Source organism: Vulpes vulpes, chromosome 1, assembly GCF_048418805.1.
Source record: "Vulpes vulpes isolate BD-2025 chromosome 1, VulVul3, whole genome shotgun sequence".
Taxonomy (NCBI): Eukaryota; Metazoa; Chordata; class Mammalia; order Carnivora; family Canidae; genus Vulpes; species Vulpes vulpes.
The window spans coordinates 11340168-11359197 of NC_132780.1; the positions used below are offsets into that span (position 1 = coordinate 11340168).

At 55.3% G+C, this 19030-nt stretch overlaps 1 protein-coding gene across 1 annotated transcript; it reads right to left on the bottom strand.

Annotated features, from left to right (window-relative positions):
• Nucleotides 1–1097: 1097 nt before the first annotated feature.
• CADM4 (cell adhesion molecule 4) lies at nucleotides 1098–15703 on the bottom strand. The gene is made up of 9 exons (XM_072754274.1): nucleotides 15572–15703; nucleotides 6219–6365; nucleotides 5745–5897; nucleotides 5366–5500; nucleotides 4651–4815; nucleotides 4433–4523; nucleotides 3902–4074; nucleotides 2684–2812; nucleotides 1098–2141 (listed from the first exon to the last, which is right to left on the bottom strand). The coding sequence occupies exons 1-9, from the start codon at nucleotides 15633–15635 to the stop codon at nucleotides 2032–2034; spliced, it is 1167 nt and encodes a 388-aa protein (XP_072610375.1). The 5' UTR covers nucleotides 15636–15703; the 3' UTR covers nucleotides 1098–2031.
• Nucleotides 15704–19030: the final 3327 nt, after the last annotated feature.

The following is a 19030-nucleotide window of genomic DNA, read 5'->3' on the forward strand; positions in this document are numbered from 1 at the left end:
TCCCCTCAAACTCTGCAATCTCTTTACGTCAGGCCTTTGCCCTTGCTGTTCCCTTTGCCTGAAAATGCTTTTCCCGCTGATCTTTGAATAGCTGATCTTATGCTCATCATTCATATCTTGGCACAGGTGTCAATCAGCCAGGCTCTCCTTGATCTTTCAAAGATGGTACCTCCAGATTTGCTGTAGAGAAGTTAGTGTGGTTGTGGATAAAGCAGGACTGGCCACAAATTGATGGTTGTGGAAGTTGGGGTGAAGGGTGCATGGAACTTCATTGTCCTGTTCTGTTTACTTCTGTGTTCAAAGTTTTCCATGATAAGTTAATAATACTCCATATCCCCTTACTCTGCATTTTATCTTAAGGGCACCTAAGGCAATCTGAAATTAAGTGGTTTTTTTTTTTTTTTTGCTTCCTTGCTGCAGTCGTTTTCCTCATGGAAGCTCTGCGTGAGAGTAAGAATGGAGTCACGCAGTGACTTTGGGTCTTCAGTGCCTAGAACAGGATCAAGTTTCAGGTTAGTGCTAAGGCATCTAGAACACCTAATATTTGCCTGTTTTATTCACTATGGCATCTCCAGATCTTGGAGCAGCACCTGGCACAAAGAGGTCAATATATGTTTTAGTCTAAAATTAGAATCACTCACCTAAAATTTAGTTGAATGAATGAGGAGCAGGAAATGCCAGGCTAAGGTGGTTTGACTTGACCTAGAGGTGATGGGGAGCTAGGGAAAGGTTTTGAGCAGAGCAGGGGCAGGTGTTATAAGGGTGCGATGTGAGTTAATTGCAAGATCCTTTGGAGATTAATGTCAGGGATAGGGGTAAACCAGGGGAAGGATTCGGGCCATTGGCTGGGGACGGGGTAGCTCAGTGGGTACTGAAGAGACAAGACTCAGTGACTTTTGGCACCTGAAGTGGCCAGGAAAAAAAACACATTTCTTAGAAGGGTGGAGGTGCCCTTGAAAAGGGAAGGGCCCTCTCCTGGCTTGTACCATCCACAAGCAGCCATCTTACTCCTCTCCCTCCTCCCTCCTTTGGTTCAGTTCCCCTCCCAACATAGTGCAGCTCTGGGCAGAGGGACAGACACACAGTCACCCCAGACACTTGTTCTCTCCTCAGTTTAATGGTGGTTAGTGGGATTGCCAAACCCCCTCCCCGTTCCCCTCCCTGTACAAAATGTGTTTGTTTTGTTTTGTTTTGTTTTTTTTTACAAGAAAAAGGGGGCAAAAGCCAGGAAAGAGGGGAGGGGGGTGCAATCTGATATTTTCATACAGATTTTTAATTTTTTTTTAATATATTATATATAAAAACCATAGAGACCAACGCACCCCCCCAAACTCCTTTCCCTCTCCCTGGAGGGCCTGGAGGAGAGATGGGGAAGGCCCCCCAGGAGTGGGTGGACAGGGAGACAAATATGGATAGGACAGATATGGGGGGGAGAGGTGGAGGGATGGGGAGCCCAGGAACCTGGGGATTGGAGAAAAGAGTTGGGGCTGTCTCCCTCACCACCCCCATCAAAGTTATGACACAAAGACACAGAATCCCTGTTTCCATGCCCTCCCCCCACCCTTACCCCCACCGTGCAAACATGGCTTTGCAAAGAGGTGCCCAGAGCTCTGTGGAACTCCTACAATGGCTGGCATGGGGTCTAGGACCCCCAAAGAAATCTGTGTTCCCCTTCCCTGCCCACCCCACCCTTCCCAGAATCTGACCCCCTCCCCACAAGACCTGGTTCTGCAGCCTAGGGGCCCTGGCCTTCCCCCAGTTATCTTCCCCCAACCCAATCCCTACCGCCCTCCCTGGACTTGGGGGGTTTGGACCTTCAGCCCCTGCCCCCTGGGGGGCCCAGACCTCTGGGCCCTTGCTTCTGGCCCTTGCAGAGACCCGGGATCCGACACCCCCATCCCTGCCCAAATGTCTGAGGTGTTAGTGGTGGGGGGAGAAGCCCACCATCCCAGACTCTGGTAAATGTCTTTGCAGCTGGCAGTGGGGTAGACCCCAGCCCAGGACCAGGCCCAGGCCTGGGTGGAGGTGGGGTCAGATGAAGAATTCTTCTTTCCTCTTGTGTCCATCGCTGCCATTAAGAAAGGCTTCTCTTGCTTCTCCCTGCTCATCCAGGCCACTGGCCTCGTGGGTCAGATAGGAGCCTGAGTGGTTACAGACCCCCAGGCAGAGGCGACATGTATGTGGATGCAGGAGTTGGACAGAGATATACGGGAAGAGGGAGACAGACAAGACATACCAGGGGAAGTAAGATGGAGAAACAGAACATACAGGGAGAGGGAATCAAGGCCAGGGCAGAGCGAAACAGGGGCAGAGAAAGAGGTAAAAGCAGAATTAGGAAGACTCCACAAGTTCATTGAAAGACCACCCTTATCCGTTCTCTCAGTGGTGTCCCCTTGCTCTGCTCCCAACAAATCCAACAATTAGGAAGATAAATTTTTTTATTCAAACCTAGGGTGAATTAATTCACCTTCAACGATTCATCCCTTTTAGAGTCGCGGCCAAGGTCCGCCCGCCCGTTTGGAATCTTGGCCTCTGGTCCCCCCAGGTCTCGAATCCCGGATGTAAGTCTCCCTACCCCCAACCCCTAATCTCCTCGGCTGCACCAACGCAGGCTCTGGGCCCCGCCCCCGTCCGAACCCCCAAACCACACCCCTCGCTGGATTCAGACCCCACCCCCACTCACCCTTCTGCCGTACTGAGCACCAGACCATGCCCACCAGCACACATATGATCAGAAACACCAGTAGCGCCAGGATGCCGCCCACAATGGCGTAGGGCACCGACGTCTGAGCCTCTACCACCGCACCCGGGTCTGCAGAGGGACAGGGCGCAGGACCAGGTCATCAGAGGACGGTCCCAGCCCGGCCCCACCGCTGCTGATCTCATAAACCAATGCACACAACCAGCCGCGCCTGTACGCGTCACGGCCCTCAAATCACTGCCACTTCTGGCCCCTTGTCCTGGCTCCAGACTTTCCTGATGCTCCACTCCCACGAAGAATGCGTGCATGTTGGTTGGTACGCTGCCGGCCCAGGCCCTGAGTCATTTGGCCAATACTATCCCGCTTCTGCCCACCCAGCCACCCCCATCCCCAAAGAACAGATACAGCACATCCCTTTTCCCTCCACTCCTTTGACCCACAGAACCTCAGGTCCAAGTCCCTTCCCATCTTGTCTAAAACGCTCCGGGCATCTAAAATGCAGAGCTAGAGGCACACCTGAGTGGCTCAGCGGTTGAGCGTCTTTCCTTTGGCTCAGGTCGTGATCCGGGGGTCCTGATCTAGTCCCGCTTGGGGCTCCTCGCAGGGAGCCTGCCTCTCCCTGCCTATGTCTCTGCTTCTCTCTCTCTCTCTCTCTCTCTCTCTCTCTCTTTCTTTCTCTCTCTCTGTGTGTGACTATCATAAATAAATAAAAAATAAATAAATAAATAAATAAAATCTTAAAAATAAAATAAAATGCTGAGCGAGGGCCCAACAACTTCTAAAATTCCTGCCCTGCTGTCACAAAGGCTAAACACGTAACACTTATTTTGTGCTAGGGGCCATTCCCACCGCTCGGTATATTTAGCTCCAATGATCTTCACAACCCTATGAGGTAGGTGCTATTTATTTCCACTTAACCGGTGAGGAAACAAACATGGAAAGTTACCCATATGGGACGCTGCAGAGCCCAGTCTGAACCCTGATGGTCAATCTGGCCGAACTCCAGGAATTCTGTTGGCTGTTGACCCCAAGGAATCACCCTTTGCCCAGGCCCCTCAAACACCCCCGGCGGGCCTGGAACCGTCCAATCCAGCTCGCCCACTCCCAAGGCCCCGCCCCGCCCAGGACTCCCGGAGACCTCGACGAGGCCCCGCCCCCACCTGGAGCCCCGCCCCCAGGCCTGCCGCGGCCCGCCCTCACCGTAGACCACGAGTACATAGAGCGCCCTCGCGTGGCCGTGCTTGTTCGACGCCTCGCAAGTGTAGGTGCCGTTATCTGCTGATACCAAGCCTGGCAGCGTAAGCGTCTCCCCGACCGCCTCGGCCCGCTCTGGCAAAGACTCGTTCCCGCGGTTCCAGCGGATCTGGTTTGGCCTGGGCGTGAGTAAAGTATAGTCAAAGTTGGGGACACGAGTGCCAACATCCAATTCTGACTTCCTCGGTAATCATCTTCATAAGTAGCATCTTCTTACTGGCCCCATCCTTCCAATAAAACCTACAGTCCCGGACCCAGCCTCCACCGCACCAGTCTCAAGAATCCAAGCCTCCCGCCCCCGCACAATCCGGGAGTCCAGACTCCTTCCTCGAGATGCACAAGTCCAAGCCCCCGGACTCCTCCTCCCTCGGGACGCACAAGTCAGGGGCCCAGGCCCCTCTGTTCACAGCGTCCCTCTTTCCCGAGACACAGGTGTCCGGGTCCCCAGTCGTCTTCTTGTCGGGACCAAGAGCTCACCTGGGGTTCCCCGTTACAGCACACGTTAGCACCAGCGTGTCTCCCTCCCTCACCACAGCTTGGGAGGCGTGGATCCGGGCCGTGGGAGAGTCTGTGGGCGGCAGTGAGATGGGAGAGTGGTGGTCCGGCTCACACGCGGGGCTGGCCACCCTCCCGGGGGCGAGCAGCCGGCCGTGGGACCCTCGGGCCCCCGCGGTCCCGGCCCGCCGGGCACTTACACTGCACGTCCAGCACGTACTGCGTCTGCTTGCTGTGTCCGGAGGGCAGCGCCTGGTTCTGCGCCTCGCAGATGACGATACCGCCGTCGTCCTTGCGGTCCACGCGAAACCGCACGGTGCTCGCCACGCTCCACACCTTACCGTTCTCCTGGCCGCTGCTCACCCCTGCCAGGCCCGGCGGGGACGCCGTCACGCCAGGGTTCCGGCGGCTCCGCGCACCGAGGGGAGCGAGCGCACCCACCCCGCTCCCCGGGCCCCGGGCCCCGGGCCCAGACCGAGGCCCCTTCCCCAGCTCCGCCCCTAGGCCGCCGGCCTCGCCGCGGGGCCTCCGGGCCACGCCCCTCCCTGAGCCGCGCTCCCGGCCGCAGGTGCCTCCTCCCAAAGCGCCTCCCTTCCTTTCTTTTCTTTCTTTTTTAAAGATTTTACTTATTTATTCATGAGAGACACAGAGAAAGAGGCAGAGACACAGGCAGAGGGAGAAGCAGGCTCCCTGCCCGGCTCCATCCCAGGACCCCGGGACCACGACCTGAGCCAAAGGCAGACGCTCAACCACTGAGCCACCCGGCGCCCCAGCTCCTCCCTTTCCACTCCCCCGCCCTCTCCCCTGTCAATTCATTCCAAATTGAGGGGCCGGTGTCCGCCTGCGCCCTCTTCCCCAGGCCGCGCCTCCTCTCCTCCCACCCCTCCCTCCGCCCCCTCCTCCCCCAGGTAGTACCTTTGAGCTCCTTGCGGTCGCGGTACCAGCGCAGGACCGCGGCCGGGCGGGACCGCGGAACTAGGCAGCTGAGCTCCACCTCGCCTCCCTCCACCGCCTGCTCCCGGACCTCCACCACGGGGTTCTCTGGGGCCACTGCGTAGGGGGAGAGAGGTGGGGGGGCGCTCAGCGGAGACACCGAGGTGGACTCTACGTAACTGGGCGGAACGAGGGTCCGGGGGTGGGCGCAGAGATCAAACACGGGCTGGGCGTGTCTACTGGGGCCGGGGGTCCAGGGGGATAAAAACAACCAGGCTAAAACCAAACCTCAGGTGTCAGGAGAAGGGCTGGGCAGAGCAGAAAGGAGGAGGGGATGAGTGTGAGGAGAGGGAGGCGTTACCCAATACAGTGAGCGTGGCAATCTGGTGGTGGGTATCCTCCGTGTAGAGCTGGCAAAAGTAGCCTCCCTCGTCCTCCAGGCGGGCATCTGAGAGCCGGATCCGCACGCGGCGGGGGGAGAACTCCTCAAGCTGGAAACGCTCGTCCTTCAGGGCTAGACAGGACGTGCAGGAAGGGATGAAGCTGCGGAAATCCTGGCCCCAGGGGTCCGGGCCTTCCGCCTGGAGCTTAGAGACCTGCGCTCTGCATCTGTTCTCCAGCCAGCGGTACCTGTGCATCCAAGGGGCCCACCTAGGAACTCCCTTGGGGACCCAGAACGATTCAGGCCCTCCTGCCCACACACAGGGCCAGGGGTCCGGACCCCTAGCTCCCATGCTCCGTCAGGACGGGAGAGTCCACACTCTCCATCCATCCTCCTTCAGGACCCACCCCTCCTCCTCCCCCAAGAGGTGGGATTCCCTACCCCAGCACTCACCGCGGGTCCCGTTGAAGAAGAGGGTCTGCCGGGCGGGGTTCTGAATGACAACTATGGAACCATCATACTGGTGCAGACGGCAGGTTATCTCGGCCACCCCTCCCTCAGCCACGGTCACGTTCTCTGTCTGTACTTCCTGTCCAGCCCCTGGACCAGTACACAGAAAGACTCATTCGGGGCTGCAATTCAGTCTTTTCTCTCTCCATTCCTCTCCCATCCAAATTTCCAATCTCTCTTTCCCCTCTCATTCATTTCGTTGCATCCAACATTTCCTGAGGGCTGGACTCTGGGAGATGGAGAAAACCTGCTCCAGAGGAGCTGCAGTCAGGACCTAGTGGTATGTGCTCTAGTAGGGGCAGCACAGGGCATGCTGGGAGCCCAGAGGAAGGGAGAGACTAAGGCCGCCTAGGGAGATGGGTGATCAGAGAAGGTTATGGAAGAAAGCTCCCTTGGATCCAGATCTTGAGTGAGCAGTTCACCAGGCACGGGAAACTGCTATGAGTTCACCAAATCCCATCGTTCACACCTGGGCACACCTTGTTTATCTGCAAAGATGGCCACAATATTCTTCCCATCCTTGTAGGTTCCCTTTGTAAGTTGACTCTGGTCCTCCTCTCATTAAGGAGGCACCCCGACCCTGTGAATCTGGGCAGACCCTGTGACACGCTTTGGCCAACAGAATTTCCTAAAAGTGATATTGTATGAGTTCTGGAGCCCAGCCCTTGAGTTTCCATTCACACCCTCTTGCTGCCCTGAGACTATCAGGTGAAGATACCCAGACTAGCTTCCTTGAAGGTAAGGGACCACATGGAGAGAGAAGCGCAGCCAGTAGCCAGCACCAACTGCCAGTCACGTGAGTGAGGCCATCCTGGCCCATCTAGCCCCAGGAGACTGCAGCCACATGAGTGACTCCAGCTGAGACCAAGAGAAGACCTGCCCAACCAATCCAGTCCAAATCTCTGACTTCCAGAGTCATAAGCAGATAATGCAACTGTCGTTTAAAGCTAACACATTTTAGGGACGCCTGGGTGGCTCAGCGGTTGAGCGTCTGCCTTCGGCTCAGGTCGTGATCTTGGGGTCCTGGGATAGAGTCCTGCATTGGGCTCTCCGCAGGGAGCCTGCTTCTCCCTCTGCCTGTGTCTCTGCCCCTCTCTGTGTCTCTCATGAATAAAAAATTAAAATCTTGAAAAAAAACCTACCACATTTTGGAAGGTCTGTCACACCACTAAAGTTAACTGGTACAACACAGGATTGGGCTACATTTCCTAGGATCCCTCGTACTTTAGTTGGGGCCATGTGACTAATCTCTGCCCTATGGGATGTAGGTGGAACAGAGACCCCTTCCAGCCTGGCTCACATCACTCACAATCCTTCTTGCTGGACGAACGGAGAGGACCCCCGAGGAGTCTAAAGGACAGGATCACAAGCTAGAAGGAGCTCGGGGCCCTGACTGACTGCCCCCTGCCGCCTGTGACCTACCTGCCCAGGACTGTAACATGAATGAGAAATTCACTTTTTTGTTAAGCCGTTGCGATTTTCAGGGCTCATGTTATTGCAGTTAACCTACCCTGATTAATCCATCAGAGGAGCAAGGTAGGGGATTAGTAAGGGTGTACTTTTAGCAGAGGCAGTAGCCTAGAGTAAAGCTCAAAGCTGGGGTTAATCAGCATCAGGATCACCAGCATCATTTATCACGGTCATCTTCAAAATAAAATAACCACATGGTGGTAGCTCTAGCTAGTGTTTATTAGGCACTCGCTGTGCCAAGCTCTGTGCTGAGGGTATCAGCCATACAATTCCCACTTCATCACCGCAATACCTGAATTAAGTTAGGCACTGTTATCAATCCCTGGGTTTTTTTTTTTTTTTTAATTCCCATTTTAGAGATAAGAACATTGGTCCAGAGAGAGAAAATGACTCGCTCAAGGCAGTCGTCAGAGAGGCAGTGGTAGGGCCAGGATCTGCATCCAGAGCTCCCTAGTTCCGCATTTTGCACCTATATTTTCCACCCTGGCTGTCTGGGTGGGGTTGTGGGATGTGCTTGGGATTTGTGACAGGCCACAAATGCCAAGCTAGGAGATGAGCTTTTATCCTGAAGGCTGGTGGAGGGAGGTTATAAAGCAGGAAAAGTGCCATGATCAGATCTGGTTATTTACCTTTCAATGTGAGATAACTATAGCTTCGTGTCTCTTACATTCTGTCCCATTGATTCGAGTGTTTCCTGAGCAGTAGGTAGGTGTTTAGGGGCTGGGTGCCCAGAGATGAGTCAGATGAGGTCCCTGCCCTGGAAGGCCTTCCAGATTTATGGGGAGGTACACACAAATCACTGTAATAGCCCATCAGAAGCGTTATGTTCCCTGTAAGAGGACTAGGTAACCTGATTTGGATGCTGAGGGGTAGAAAAGATTAATTCTGGAGGACGGAGGCAGAGACAGCTAGCTTTCTACCCAGCATTCATAATTCCCTTTTTTCCCCTTCCATAAAAGAACCTTGATTGTATTCATGGCTGCCCTATGTCCAGCAGAAAAAGATATTTCCCAGACTCCCTTGCAGCTAAGGGAGGCCACGTGACAAAGTTTTGTCCAGTTTGATATAAGGATAAGTACTTTCTCTGGTAATTCATGTGGTAATTTTGGGAGGACTTCCCGAAGAAAGTGGACAAATCCTTTTTCTTCCAGGTCACCTTTATGCTGCCTGGAACTAAGATGTGATGCCTGGAGTCCTGGCAACCACTTTGGCAAGAGGACAAAGGCAGTAGGGATGGTAGAACTAAGAGCTGGAAGATGCCTGAGTCTTTTCAGGTGATGATGTGAAGCTGCCTCAAAACCCCTGGATGCCTACTTCTGGACTTCTCTTAGGTTTCAATATAATGCTTTGTAGGGGGGTTATATTTAATATTTAAGCCACTATTAGGGGTTAATTTAGCACCTCCTGGAATATGAAGCTTAGCATGTCTAGTCCTGGCACCAAAGATTTTCCTTCCTGTGTTTTTTTCAATCTCAGTAAATATCACAACCATCCACCCAGTTGCTCAGGCCAAAAACCTTTCCCTCACTCTGACACCCATCCCATCAGCAAGGTCTACCCATCCACCTCTAAAGCAAATCCCAGATCATTTTTGTTTACCTCCTCTGCCACCACCCCAGTCCGATGACACCATCTCTTACCTTAACCTTCTAGAGCTACTCATGGGGGCTCCCTGCTTCCATGCCTGCCTCCCCTCAGGCCATTCTGCACACAGCAGCCAGATGGGTTTTTCAAGAAGGTGAATCAGATCAAGTTGCTAAAAATGCTCTGAAGGCTGCCCGTGATGCTTCAAATAAAATCTCAGCTCTTTCCCTGGGTGCTATGTGGCCTGGCCCTGCCCTGACCACAGTTCCAGCCACCACCACCCACCTTCCCACCCCACCCCCCTACTCTCTGCGCTCTAGGCTCACTGGCCTTGACATTCCTCAGACTCCCTGAGCCTGATCCCACCTCACGGCCCTTGCACTACCCCTCTGCCTGGCATGTTCTTCGCCCTTGATCTTCCCACGACTGCCTCCTGCTCTCTCCTCCTGCTCTCTCCTTCCGGTCTCTGCTGACATCCACACCTCCTCAATGAGACCTCTGCTCACACCCCATCCCTCCTCCTCCAGAACACCTTCTATGTCATCACCATGGGTTTTATTTGCTTGTACAGGAATGTCACTGAAGTTATTTTGTTAATTTGCCATCAGTAAAATCTACACCCCACGAAGGCAGGGATGGCACCCGTTGGTTTGACCACAGTCGCCTTGGTGCCTAGAGGTGGCCTGAGACTTGGTCAGTGTCTGGGAGATGGACAAATGAAGGGTGTGTGTCAGGCAGCATTTCATTTCTGCCTCACAACAACTTTACAACATCGTTATTCTCCCTGTGAATACCTGGGTTGATCTCAGCTGGCCCACAGGCCATCTCTGTGACCTTGGGCAAGTGGCAAGACTTTTCTGAGCCTCAGATGCTCTGGTGTAAAATGTGGATGATGCCAGTGCCTGTCTTATAGCAATTAGACCAGTGCCTGGAGCTCAGGGAGCCTTTCCTGCAAAGCTGCTGTTATTATAACTCCAGAAACATGCCCATACACAAGAAAACTGGCCTGCCTGCACACTCTGGCGCTTAAAAAAAAAAAAAAAATCCATGGATCTTGGACCTCAGGGCTAACCCAGTGCGAGCCCCCCATTTTACAGATGTGGAGAATGAGGCTCAGGGGTCCCAGGCAGGCCAGTGGCAGAAACTCAACACCTCCCGGGAGCCATCAGGACCTCAGCATCTGCCCCCCCCCCCCCCTGCAATTATTCCTCTGCTCTCTGCTTGAGGGTGCACATGGGGTGAGGGTGGGGGGCTTTTGTCTTGTTCCCTCCCCCTCTCAAGGAGTCAGTAACCAACAGTGTCTGTGCCTAGAATATTAATGTTCCAGGAGCTTTTGTTTCGGGGTTGGGGGGTTGGGGGGTGGTGAAGGCGGGACTTTCTGGTCTAGAGAGGGCTAAGCTTTGGGGACTGGGGCACTGGCCCTTTAAACTGTGTTGACAGCCTAGAGTCGTCATGGGGATGGTGCCTGGAAAAACGGACTGGGGAGAGCTTGGGAAAAAGTGGCTGAGCAGGTGATGTGTAGAGACCCAGAAGCCAGCCCTCTCCTCCCTTAGACCCAGGAATCCAGCTCCCAACTGCCTCTTCTCCCCGGATCCAGGAGCCCAGGCTCCCAGCCCCCTCCTCCAATCAGGATCCAGAAGTCTGGGTTCTTAGCCTCCTCCTCCTTCAACCCCAGAAGTCCTGAGCCCCAGCCTTCTCCCCCTTCAAACCCAGGAGTCTGGGCTTCCAGCCCCCTCCTCCGTCAGGACCCAGGAGCCAGGGGTCCAGAGTATACAGCTGGTGGATGTTTCCACGGAGACTAAAGGGGGTGGGGGGAGCACTTCCTGGGTCCTGAGTCAGCGAATACCCAAGGGAGTCTCAAGGTCATGGTTCCGGGAAGGTCACAGCCACCCCCTCTGTATCCGCTCCCCAGGGGGCTCATGGTTTCATGCCTCCTTCCCCCACTTCCTCCCCTAGGGAGGTGGTACATCCCTGCGTCCTGAATGAACCCCCCCTCAGCCCCCCATCAATGGCGGAGTCCGAACATCCTAGCACAAAGCATCAATTCTTCCCCAGCTCAGCCTTGTGAAGGCGCCTGTATTCGCAGGACCTAGGCATCAGGGTCCCAGCCCCTCCTCCATCGGAAACCTGAAGTGGGACCCCCAGCCCCTTCCTCTCTCAGGACTCAGTAGTCTGTACCTCCATTCCTAGGAGTACAGGCCCTCAGCCCTCTTCTCCCCTCAGACCCAGGAGTCCAAGCCCCCAGCCCCCTCCTCCCCCTGACACATGTGTCTGCCTGGGACCCTTGGCCGTCTCCTTCAGACCCAGGAGTCTAAAACCCCAGCCCCCTCCTCCCTCAGACCCAGGGGTCCAGGCCCCCAGCTCCTCTTCCCTCAGACCCAGGGGTCCAGGCCCCCAGTTCCCTCCTCCCTCAGGCCCAGGAATCCAGGCCCCCAGGCTCTCCTCCCTCAGACCCAGGGGTCCAGTCCCCAGCTCCCTCCTCCCTCAGGCCCAGGAATCCAGGCCCCCAGGGTCTCCTCCCTCAGACCTAGGGGTCCAGGCCCCCAGCCCCTTCCTCCCTCAGACCCAGGAGTCCTGGCCCCCAGCCCCTCCCCTCCTGGAAACTTGACTCGGTCCACAGACTCAACCCTCAGAACCACAGTCCTGTCTTTCCGCAGCCCCTGAACCCCCTCCTATCTAGGGACCAAGCATCAGGTGGGGGCGTAGGGGTGAGTCAGCAACCTCACACACAAAGTACCCCCTGTGGCCCCCACGTTCCTGGGATGTTCGGAACTCCCTAGATTCCAGGCCTCAGGCCCAGCCGGGGGTGGGAGGTTCCCCCTGGGTGTGGGGTCACAGGGGAATTCCTGCTCCCGGAAGGGTGGAAGGGTGCGGAGCCTGCACTGAGCCCTCACTGTCCTATCCTCCACCCCCAGTGCCCTCTATTCACCCCCTCCCAGGAGCACCCAGGCTCTGTCACTGCCCTCTTGCCTCACTGAGTGCCTGCAGAGGAGCCTTGGTGCCTGGTTCCCAGAGGACCTATGGGCCTGGTATGGGCCTGGGGTCTGCACTGGCAGAAACCAGTGGGTGCTTGGGTCTTGATGCCATAGGCCATTGGGTGCTGGCAAGTCTGACTGTCTCCAAGCACCCTCCTCAACTCCCCCACCCAGAGAGAGAAAGCTGCCTTTGTGTTCCCCAAGTCGGGGACAGGCCAGGCTCGCACGACATTAACCCACCCCAGGCCCAAGCCTTGCTGTGTCTAAGGTCTTGGAATCCATTGCAGAACCTGACCCCTGCTCTGGGGACTCGATGGGTGGGTGGGGATCAGTGACAGAAACCTCCCAAGACCTGTACCCCGGGGTGACTCATATTGGGGGAAGGTCCCCCTGCCCTCAGAGTGGCCTATCGGAACTTTAGCAGAGAAAAGTGAATCACTTGGGAGGAAAACATTTGGCACTAACAAGCCCCCTCCTTCTACAAAGCCCCCTAACTCTTCACAGTCTTTCTGTCTTGTGTTTGTATCTGGATATCTGTTTCCTCAGCCCCTTTCTGCTCGATCCAATCCCTGGTCTGTGGATCTCTGGTTCTGCCTGCATGCATCTGGGCAGGCAGGGTGTATTTCCCTCTTTCTCACTTCCTCTCGCCTGCCTACCCAGGGCCCTTCTTTCCTTTGGCATAAATCTCATCATCCTTCTCCAGTATTCTTGGCAGATGTGTAAGCCAGGAAAGAGAGAATTCGTTTTTGAAAGGGCACAAATGGACCCCATCTTCCATCTCCATTCCTGCTGGCTGGCCAAGGAGAGAGAGGAAGAGGGTGGACTTAAGAGGAAGATGATGTGGGGACCACAGGCAACCCCTAAAAGCTGGTGGCCAAGGTCATTCAGATATATCCAGTGGGAAGGAAAGCAGACAGGGCCCTCTGACACCATGTACTCCAGCTCCCTAGCCCATGCTGTACAGAAGGGGAAAATGAAGATCAGGGAGTGACAAGAGCTGACACAAAATTACCCCAGAGTAGCCGGTGCCTCAGCTCCCAGTCCAGAGTGCTCCCCATGACACCCAGCTCTCTCCCAACTTATAAAGCTCTACACTGTTTAATTTAGAGAAAGTTTACAAAAGGGATTAGGGTGCTAGGAAGCAGTGACTTTACAACGAAAGGAGAAACCAGCCTATCAAGCCACCTCCCAGGAATGCTGGAGAAAAGAGTCTCCAGTCATCTCAGGCCACCTTTTCTGATTCTGAGAATCCATCCAATGATTCTAAGCTGTCAAGATTCTGGATGTCAGAGGTGTCGGGATTCAGGATCTCCCGGAGGTCAAGGTCTCAGAATTTTAAAGATGTCAAGAGGCTAGAATCCTAATGCTATCAAGGTTCTACAATTTTAAAGGTGTCAAGATTCTAAAGACTTTGGGATTCTAGAATCCTGAAGATGTCAGTGTTTAAAGATACCCTCAGGTTCTTTATTTACTGGACTCGTAGGTTCTAGGATTCTATGAACCTGGTTTTGGGGCCTACAAAAGAAAGAAAAATAAAATTGGTTGGCAATGTAGCTAAGGTACCAAAGCACTCATCTGGGAAATTGTGGCATATCTGCTGCAAAGAATGGAAGAAATGATGAAAGTTCTGAGCAATGTCAGAAGACTGTAGGAAAAAGCAAGGTGCAGCGTGAGAGGTCAGCTTTGCCTCATCAAGAGTCCTGATGAGAGGGAGACTCTGCCTCAAACCCTGCAGGGATGGGGGGGTGGGGGTGAATTGTAACCGCACCCAACTTGCCAGAAACCCCTTGGGATATCTGAGCTAGAGTTCCCTTTCAGGTCACTGAGTTCAACATCCTCACTTTACAGAAGGGGGAACTGAGGCCCAGAGAGAGGAGGGTGCTTGACATTCGCTGCTGGGGCAAATGGCAGGAGGTGGGATTTAAATCCAGGCTCCCAGCCCTGTGCCATCTGGCTACACGCCTCTCCCAAATCGTTCCATGGCTTCCTGCCCTTCCACTGCTGCCCTGCCACTTCCCAGTCATCCGCTCCTCCTAAGAGTGGCCTTCCCCACCGGGGAGGGGGTGACCGCTGGTAGGTTCGAGGCACATGCAGTGTGAGAGTGTGAGTGTGTGGGTGACGTTTCCTGACCTTGTCCCCAGCCTCAGGGTCACCCTATCTTGGAGGTCTCCGTCTTTTCATAGTGTGGGATGAGAACATGTGGATGGCTCCTTGGATGTCCTGGATGGGGGGCTTCTCTGTAAGTTACGGCCTGGCTGTGTGAATGGGTGGGGAGGGGCAGCATTTGCGAGGCATTTGCTGAATCCACGTGTGTGCCCACATGCCAAGGTTCCTCACACACTGCCCCGCACACATACACACACACATACACACACACACATTTCCCTCCAAGGCCCTTCAGGGTGCCCTGTCTGACTCAATTCCTCTCCAGGGGCACAGAGGGATAAAGGGATGGAGGAATGAAGGATGGAGATGGAAGAGGTTGTAAGGGTAGAGAGGGGAGGCAGGGAGGCCGTGGACAGGGACACCCTGGGACAGAGAGAGGGGGGATGGAGTGGGGGGCATGAGGGAGAGAGGTGACAGAGGGGGCTAGAGAAATAGGCAAGAAAAACAGGGGATAGAGATGAGGGGATGGGACAGATGGGGGACAGAGAAACAAGGGTGACAGTGAGACAGGGACAGAGAGGGAGGGCAGAAATATAGAGGGACAGAGAAGGGGGAATAGAGAGGGTGATGGGGGGGACAGAGTGACCCAGTAAAAAGGGACCGAGACCAAGGGACCGAGGTGGGGGACAAAGGAAGGATCGAGAGGTGGGGGACAGGGAGGCAAGGGGAAAGGGGGATAGACAGGGGGACAGGACTTCCAGACTGAGGGACAGAGGACAAGGGTAGGGAGACAAGGAGAGAGACTGAGAGACCCGGAGACAGGCGGACAGAGGGACGTAGGGACCGGACAGAAGGACAGCGGGACCGGCCCGGAGCAGGCGGGCTTGTGTGTGGGGGGGTGGTCTCGGTCCCTTTGTCCCCGCCAGGATCCGGGCCTGCGGGGTGGGGGGGCTGCGGCACAGCGGCCGGGGCCCGCGCCCCCTCCCCCGCTCGCGGCTCCCGGCTCCCGGCTCCCGGCCCGCGCTGCGCTTTGTCCCGGGGAGGGGGCCCGGCCCGGCCCCGCGCGCATTGTTCGGCCTCTGCGGCCCCGCGGCAGCCGGGCTGTCACCGCAGCGCGCCCCCCGCCCCGGCCCGGCCGCCGACCCCGGCCCCCGACCCTACCTGGCCCCGCCGCGGCCGCCCACAGCAGCAGCAGCGGCCACTGGAAGCGCCGGGCCCGGCCCATGGTGCCGCCGCCGCCACCGCCGCCGCCGCCGCCGCCGCCGCCGCTCGCTCCCGGCCCGGCACCTGCACCGCCCGCGCCGCCCGCCCCGCCCCCGAGCCCCGCCCCCTGCCCGCCCGGGGGCGGGGCGCCGGGGCCGGGGCGGGGCCGGGGCGGGGCCCGGGCCGGGACAGCAGAGGCGGGAGACCCGGGGGCCACGAGCCCGGGGGCGGGGGGGGCGTCCTGGTGGAGGGGGGACCCCCAAGAGCTGGGGGGATGCGGGCGGGGGGCGCGTGCAGGGGGCGCGGGAGAGCGGGAGGGTGCTGGGTGAGGGCAGAGGTTGCGGGTGTGGGTGAAGAGGTGAGTGTGAGGGTGTTGGTGGAAGGGTGTGCGAAGGTGCAGGTGTGGGGGCGGTAGGGGTGAGCGGAAGGTAACTGAGGGTGTGTGTGTGCGCAGGGTAGTGTTGTGTGAGGGTGTGAGCATTGAGGGAGGAGGAGTGTTTTGTGGGCAAGGTGAGTGTGAGAGGTGTTCCGTGGACAGGTGAGTGGAGGGGCAGGTGTCACGTGACAGGCTGTGAACGGAGCCCTCTCCAGCTCCGGGAAGGCTGCAGCGGAGGGGTGTCTGGGCAGGTCCAGGATCTCCCAGGGAGGGGCGGGGCTGGGCGGGGCTGGGGTCCCACCCTTCCACACCCGGGAACCAGTGTTTCCACATTATGCATCAGTCTCCCGAAAGGGGCCCCTGCAAGTGAACCAACTGGAAGGAAGCCAGAGTCCGGAGACCTAGAGAGGGAGAGGCTCCTGCCGACGCCTCCCAGGCCCGAGCGACCAGCTTCCCCGCTCAGCTTCCCTGCTCTTCCAGCCCCAATCTCTTGGTGTCCGCCACTCTCCGTGTGCCCTTCCCACTTCTCTCCCATCATTGTTGCTGACTCACCCCTCCAGACTGGTTCCTTCTCCCTCCCGGGGAGTGGGTCTCCCTGAGCCCACTTCCGTGGGGCCTTGTAGACCTGGTCCAAGTTTATCACTCTTAGGACCCGGGAAGAGTGAGAAACCACGGAAGGAAGAAAATCTCAACCTCTCCCATGCCCTTTTGACAATCAGGTAAACTGAGATATGCCAACTATGAAAATTCTTGCTCTTTATCTCTGTCACTACCAAAATATTTGATACCCAGGCCCACCAGGGGACTTCAGCTCCAGATACCCTTTCTGTCGTCCTCAGTGTCCAGCTCCTAGTGTCCTATCTGTCTTTGAGACCCAAACTCCTAACAACCCCAAGTCCTCAGGACCTCTAGGATCCTCACCGTCCTGGGGACCAAATCTCCCATCAACCTCTGTGTCCTCAGGACCACAGATCCAAGCAACTGCTTTCCTTTTCCATTCTCAGTTTACTTTTCTGTAAACTAGGGAAAGAGGCCTCACATTCTCTGTCTTAGGATAGGTGGAAGAGAGAGATCTGGGTTAGGGGGTAGGTAGCTAATAGTTGTCTTTCCCCCAGGAACCTGTATGTCCCCTTGCCTACAGCTTTAACCAATGTCTCCTGCTCCAGCTGAAGAGCACCCCAGGAGATACTGGTTGGACTCTCATCTGTATTCTTTGGGACCCACCATTTCTCCCTTCTGCGGACACCAGGAGAGTGGTTGTCCTGTCCCCATCCTATACCAGGGTACTTTATCCACTAGAGTTTTCATGCAAGTGACAGCAAATCCAAGCGACATGGCTTAAGAGAAAGAGAATTTGGTCACATATTTAAAAAGTGTCAGCATGGGCTGTCTCTCTGTCCTAAGGGTAAATGGCTGCCCTCCAAAATGGCTGGCGAGTATGCCTATGGCCACACCTTTTCCTTCTCATCTGGAGAGGGGTAGAGAGAGAAAAAGGCAAGACACGTGGCTAGAGCCAGAATGAAAGAGACAGAGGGCAGAAGAGAAAAAGGGGAGGAGAAGATTTAAGAAACTCCTTCAGCAGGATGGGGAAATATCTTCCCCCAGAAGCTCCTAGAAAATCTTTCATTGGATTTCACTGGCCCAGATGATGCCACCTGCCATCACTGAACCAATATCAATGGCCAGGTGATGAGATTATGCTAATTAAATTAGACATGAACTACAGTCTCCCCCCACACTCAGTTCAGAGGTGAAATCAGCTTTTTTTTAGACAGAAATTACATTGGGGAACCCACTGCTATGCCTGCTGGGGCGGGGGGCTGGGATGGGCACACCATGAGTTGACCCTTCTTCAATTTTTGAAGTATTGTGATAGTGCAGACATTGTTAGTTGTTCACTCAACGTCATTCTGTGAGATAATAGAAATATATATTTGGTCTGTGCCCCTGGTTCCTGACACGGAGCTCCTGAAATCCTTATAATTTCTTGAGTAATCAGAATGTCTTGTTTTAATTTAGTGACTCTGGGTGGGCTTCCGGATGGCTCCTGGATGAGAGCTGGTCACTGGAAAGAACAAGCCATGAGTAGAAGCTTGGAATTTTCAGCCCTGACCCCCATTCTCTTGAATGAAGGGAGAAGGATGGAAATGGAGTTAGAGAATGATCATGCCTATGAGATGAAGCCTCCATAAAGTGGCAAATGTATGAGCTTTGGGGGGCTTCTAGGTTGGTGAGCACATGAAGGTGCTGGGGAAGTGGTGCACCTGGGGAAGCTCTGCACCCCTTCCTGTACACCCTGCCTTCTGCCTCATTTCCGTCTGGATGTTCACCTGTGTCCTTTGACATTTCTTTTATAATGAACTGGTAACTAAGTAAACTACTTCCCTGAGTTCTGTGAGCCTCTCTGGCAACTTAATCCAATCCAAAGAGGGGGTCCTGGGAACCTCTAATTTTTTAACTGGTAGATCAGAAGCACAGGTGAAAATTTGTGCTTGTGGGGCTGAGCCCTTAACACATGGGATCTGACACCATCTCCAGGTAGATCGTGTCAGAGTTGAGTTAAATTGTAGGGCACCCAGCCCATGTCACAGAAAATTGCTTGGTGGCCAGAACTGTTGGGAGTGTGGCATGAGGTTAAAGGAGATGCATAGGAGACAGACACAGTAGGAAGGACTGGGTTTTTCCATCTATGGAAGGACGACTGGGGGGATTTTTTTCCCCTAATACACATTCCCTCTCCCATTTTTTTTTTTTTTAGATTTGTTTATTTTAGAGAGAGAGAGCGCAACCAGGAGGGGCAGAGGGACAGGGAGAGAATCTGAAGCAGACTCCACGCTGAGTGCTAGCCCAATGTAGGGCTCGATCTCACAACCCTGAGCCAAAACGAAGTCAGACGTTGGGATGCCTGGGTGGCTCAGTGGTTAAACATCTGCCTTCGACTCACGACACGATCTGGAGTTTCGGGATCGAGTCCACATCGGACTCCTGCATGGAGCCTGCTTCTCCTCCCTCTGCCTGTGTCTCTGCCTCTCTCTGTGTCT

Excerpts from the sequence above, each read along its gene's own strand:
- CADM4 (XM_072754274.1), bottom strand. The coding sequence starts at position 15,635 with ATGGGCCGGGCCCGGCGCTTCCAGTGGCCGCTGCTGCTGCTGTGGGCG. Across the intron at positions 6,366-15,571 it reads GGCGGCCGCGGCGGGGCCAG|GGGCTGGACAGGAAGTACAG; the intron begins GTAGGGTCGGGG and ends GTACTGGTCCAG. Across the intron at positions 4,524-4,650 it reads GTACGTGCTGGACGTGCAGT|ACTCTCCCACGGCCCGGATC; the intron begins GTAAGTGCCCGG and ends TGCCGCCCACAG.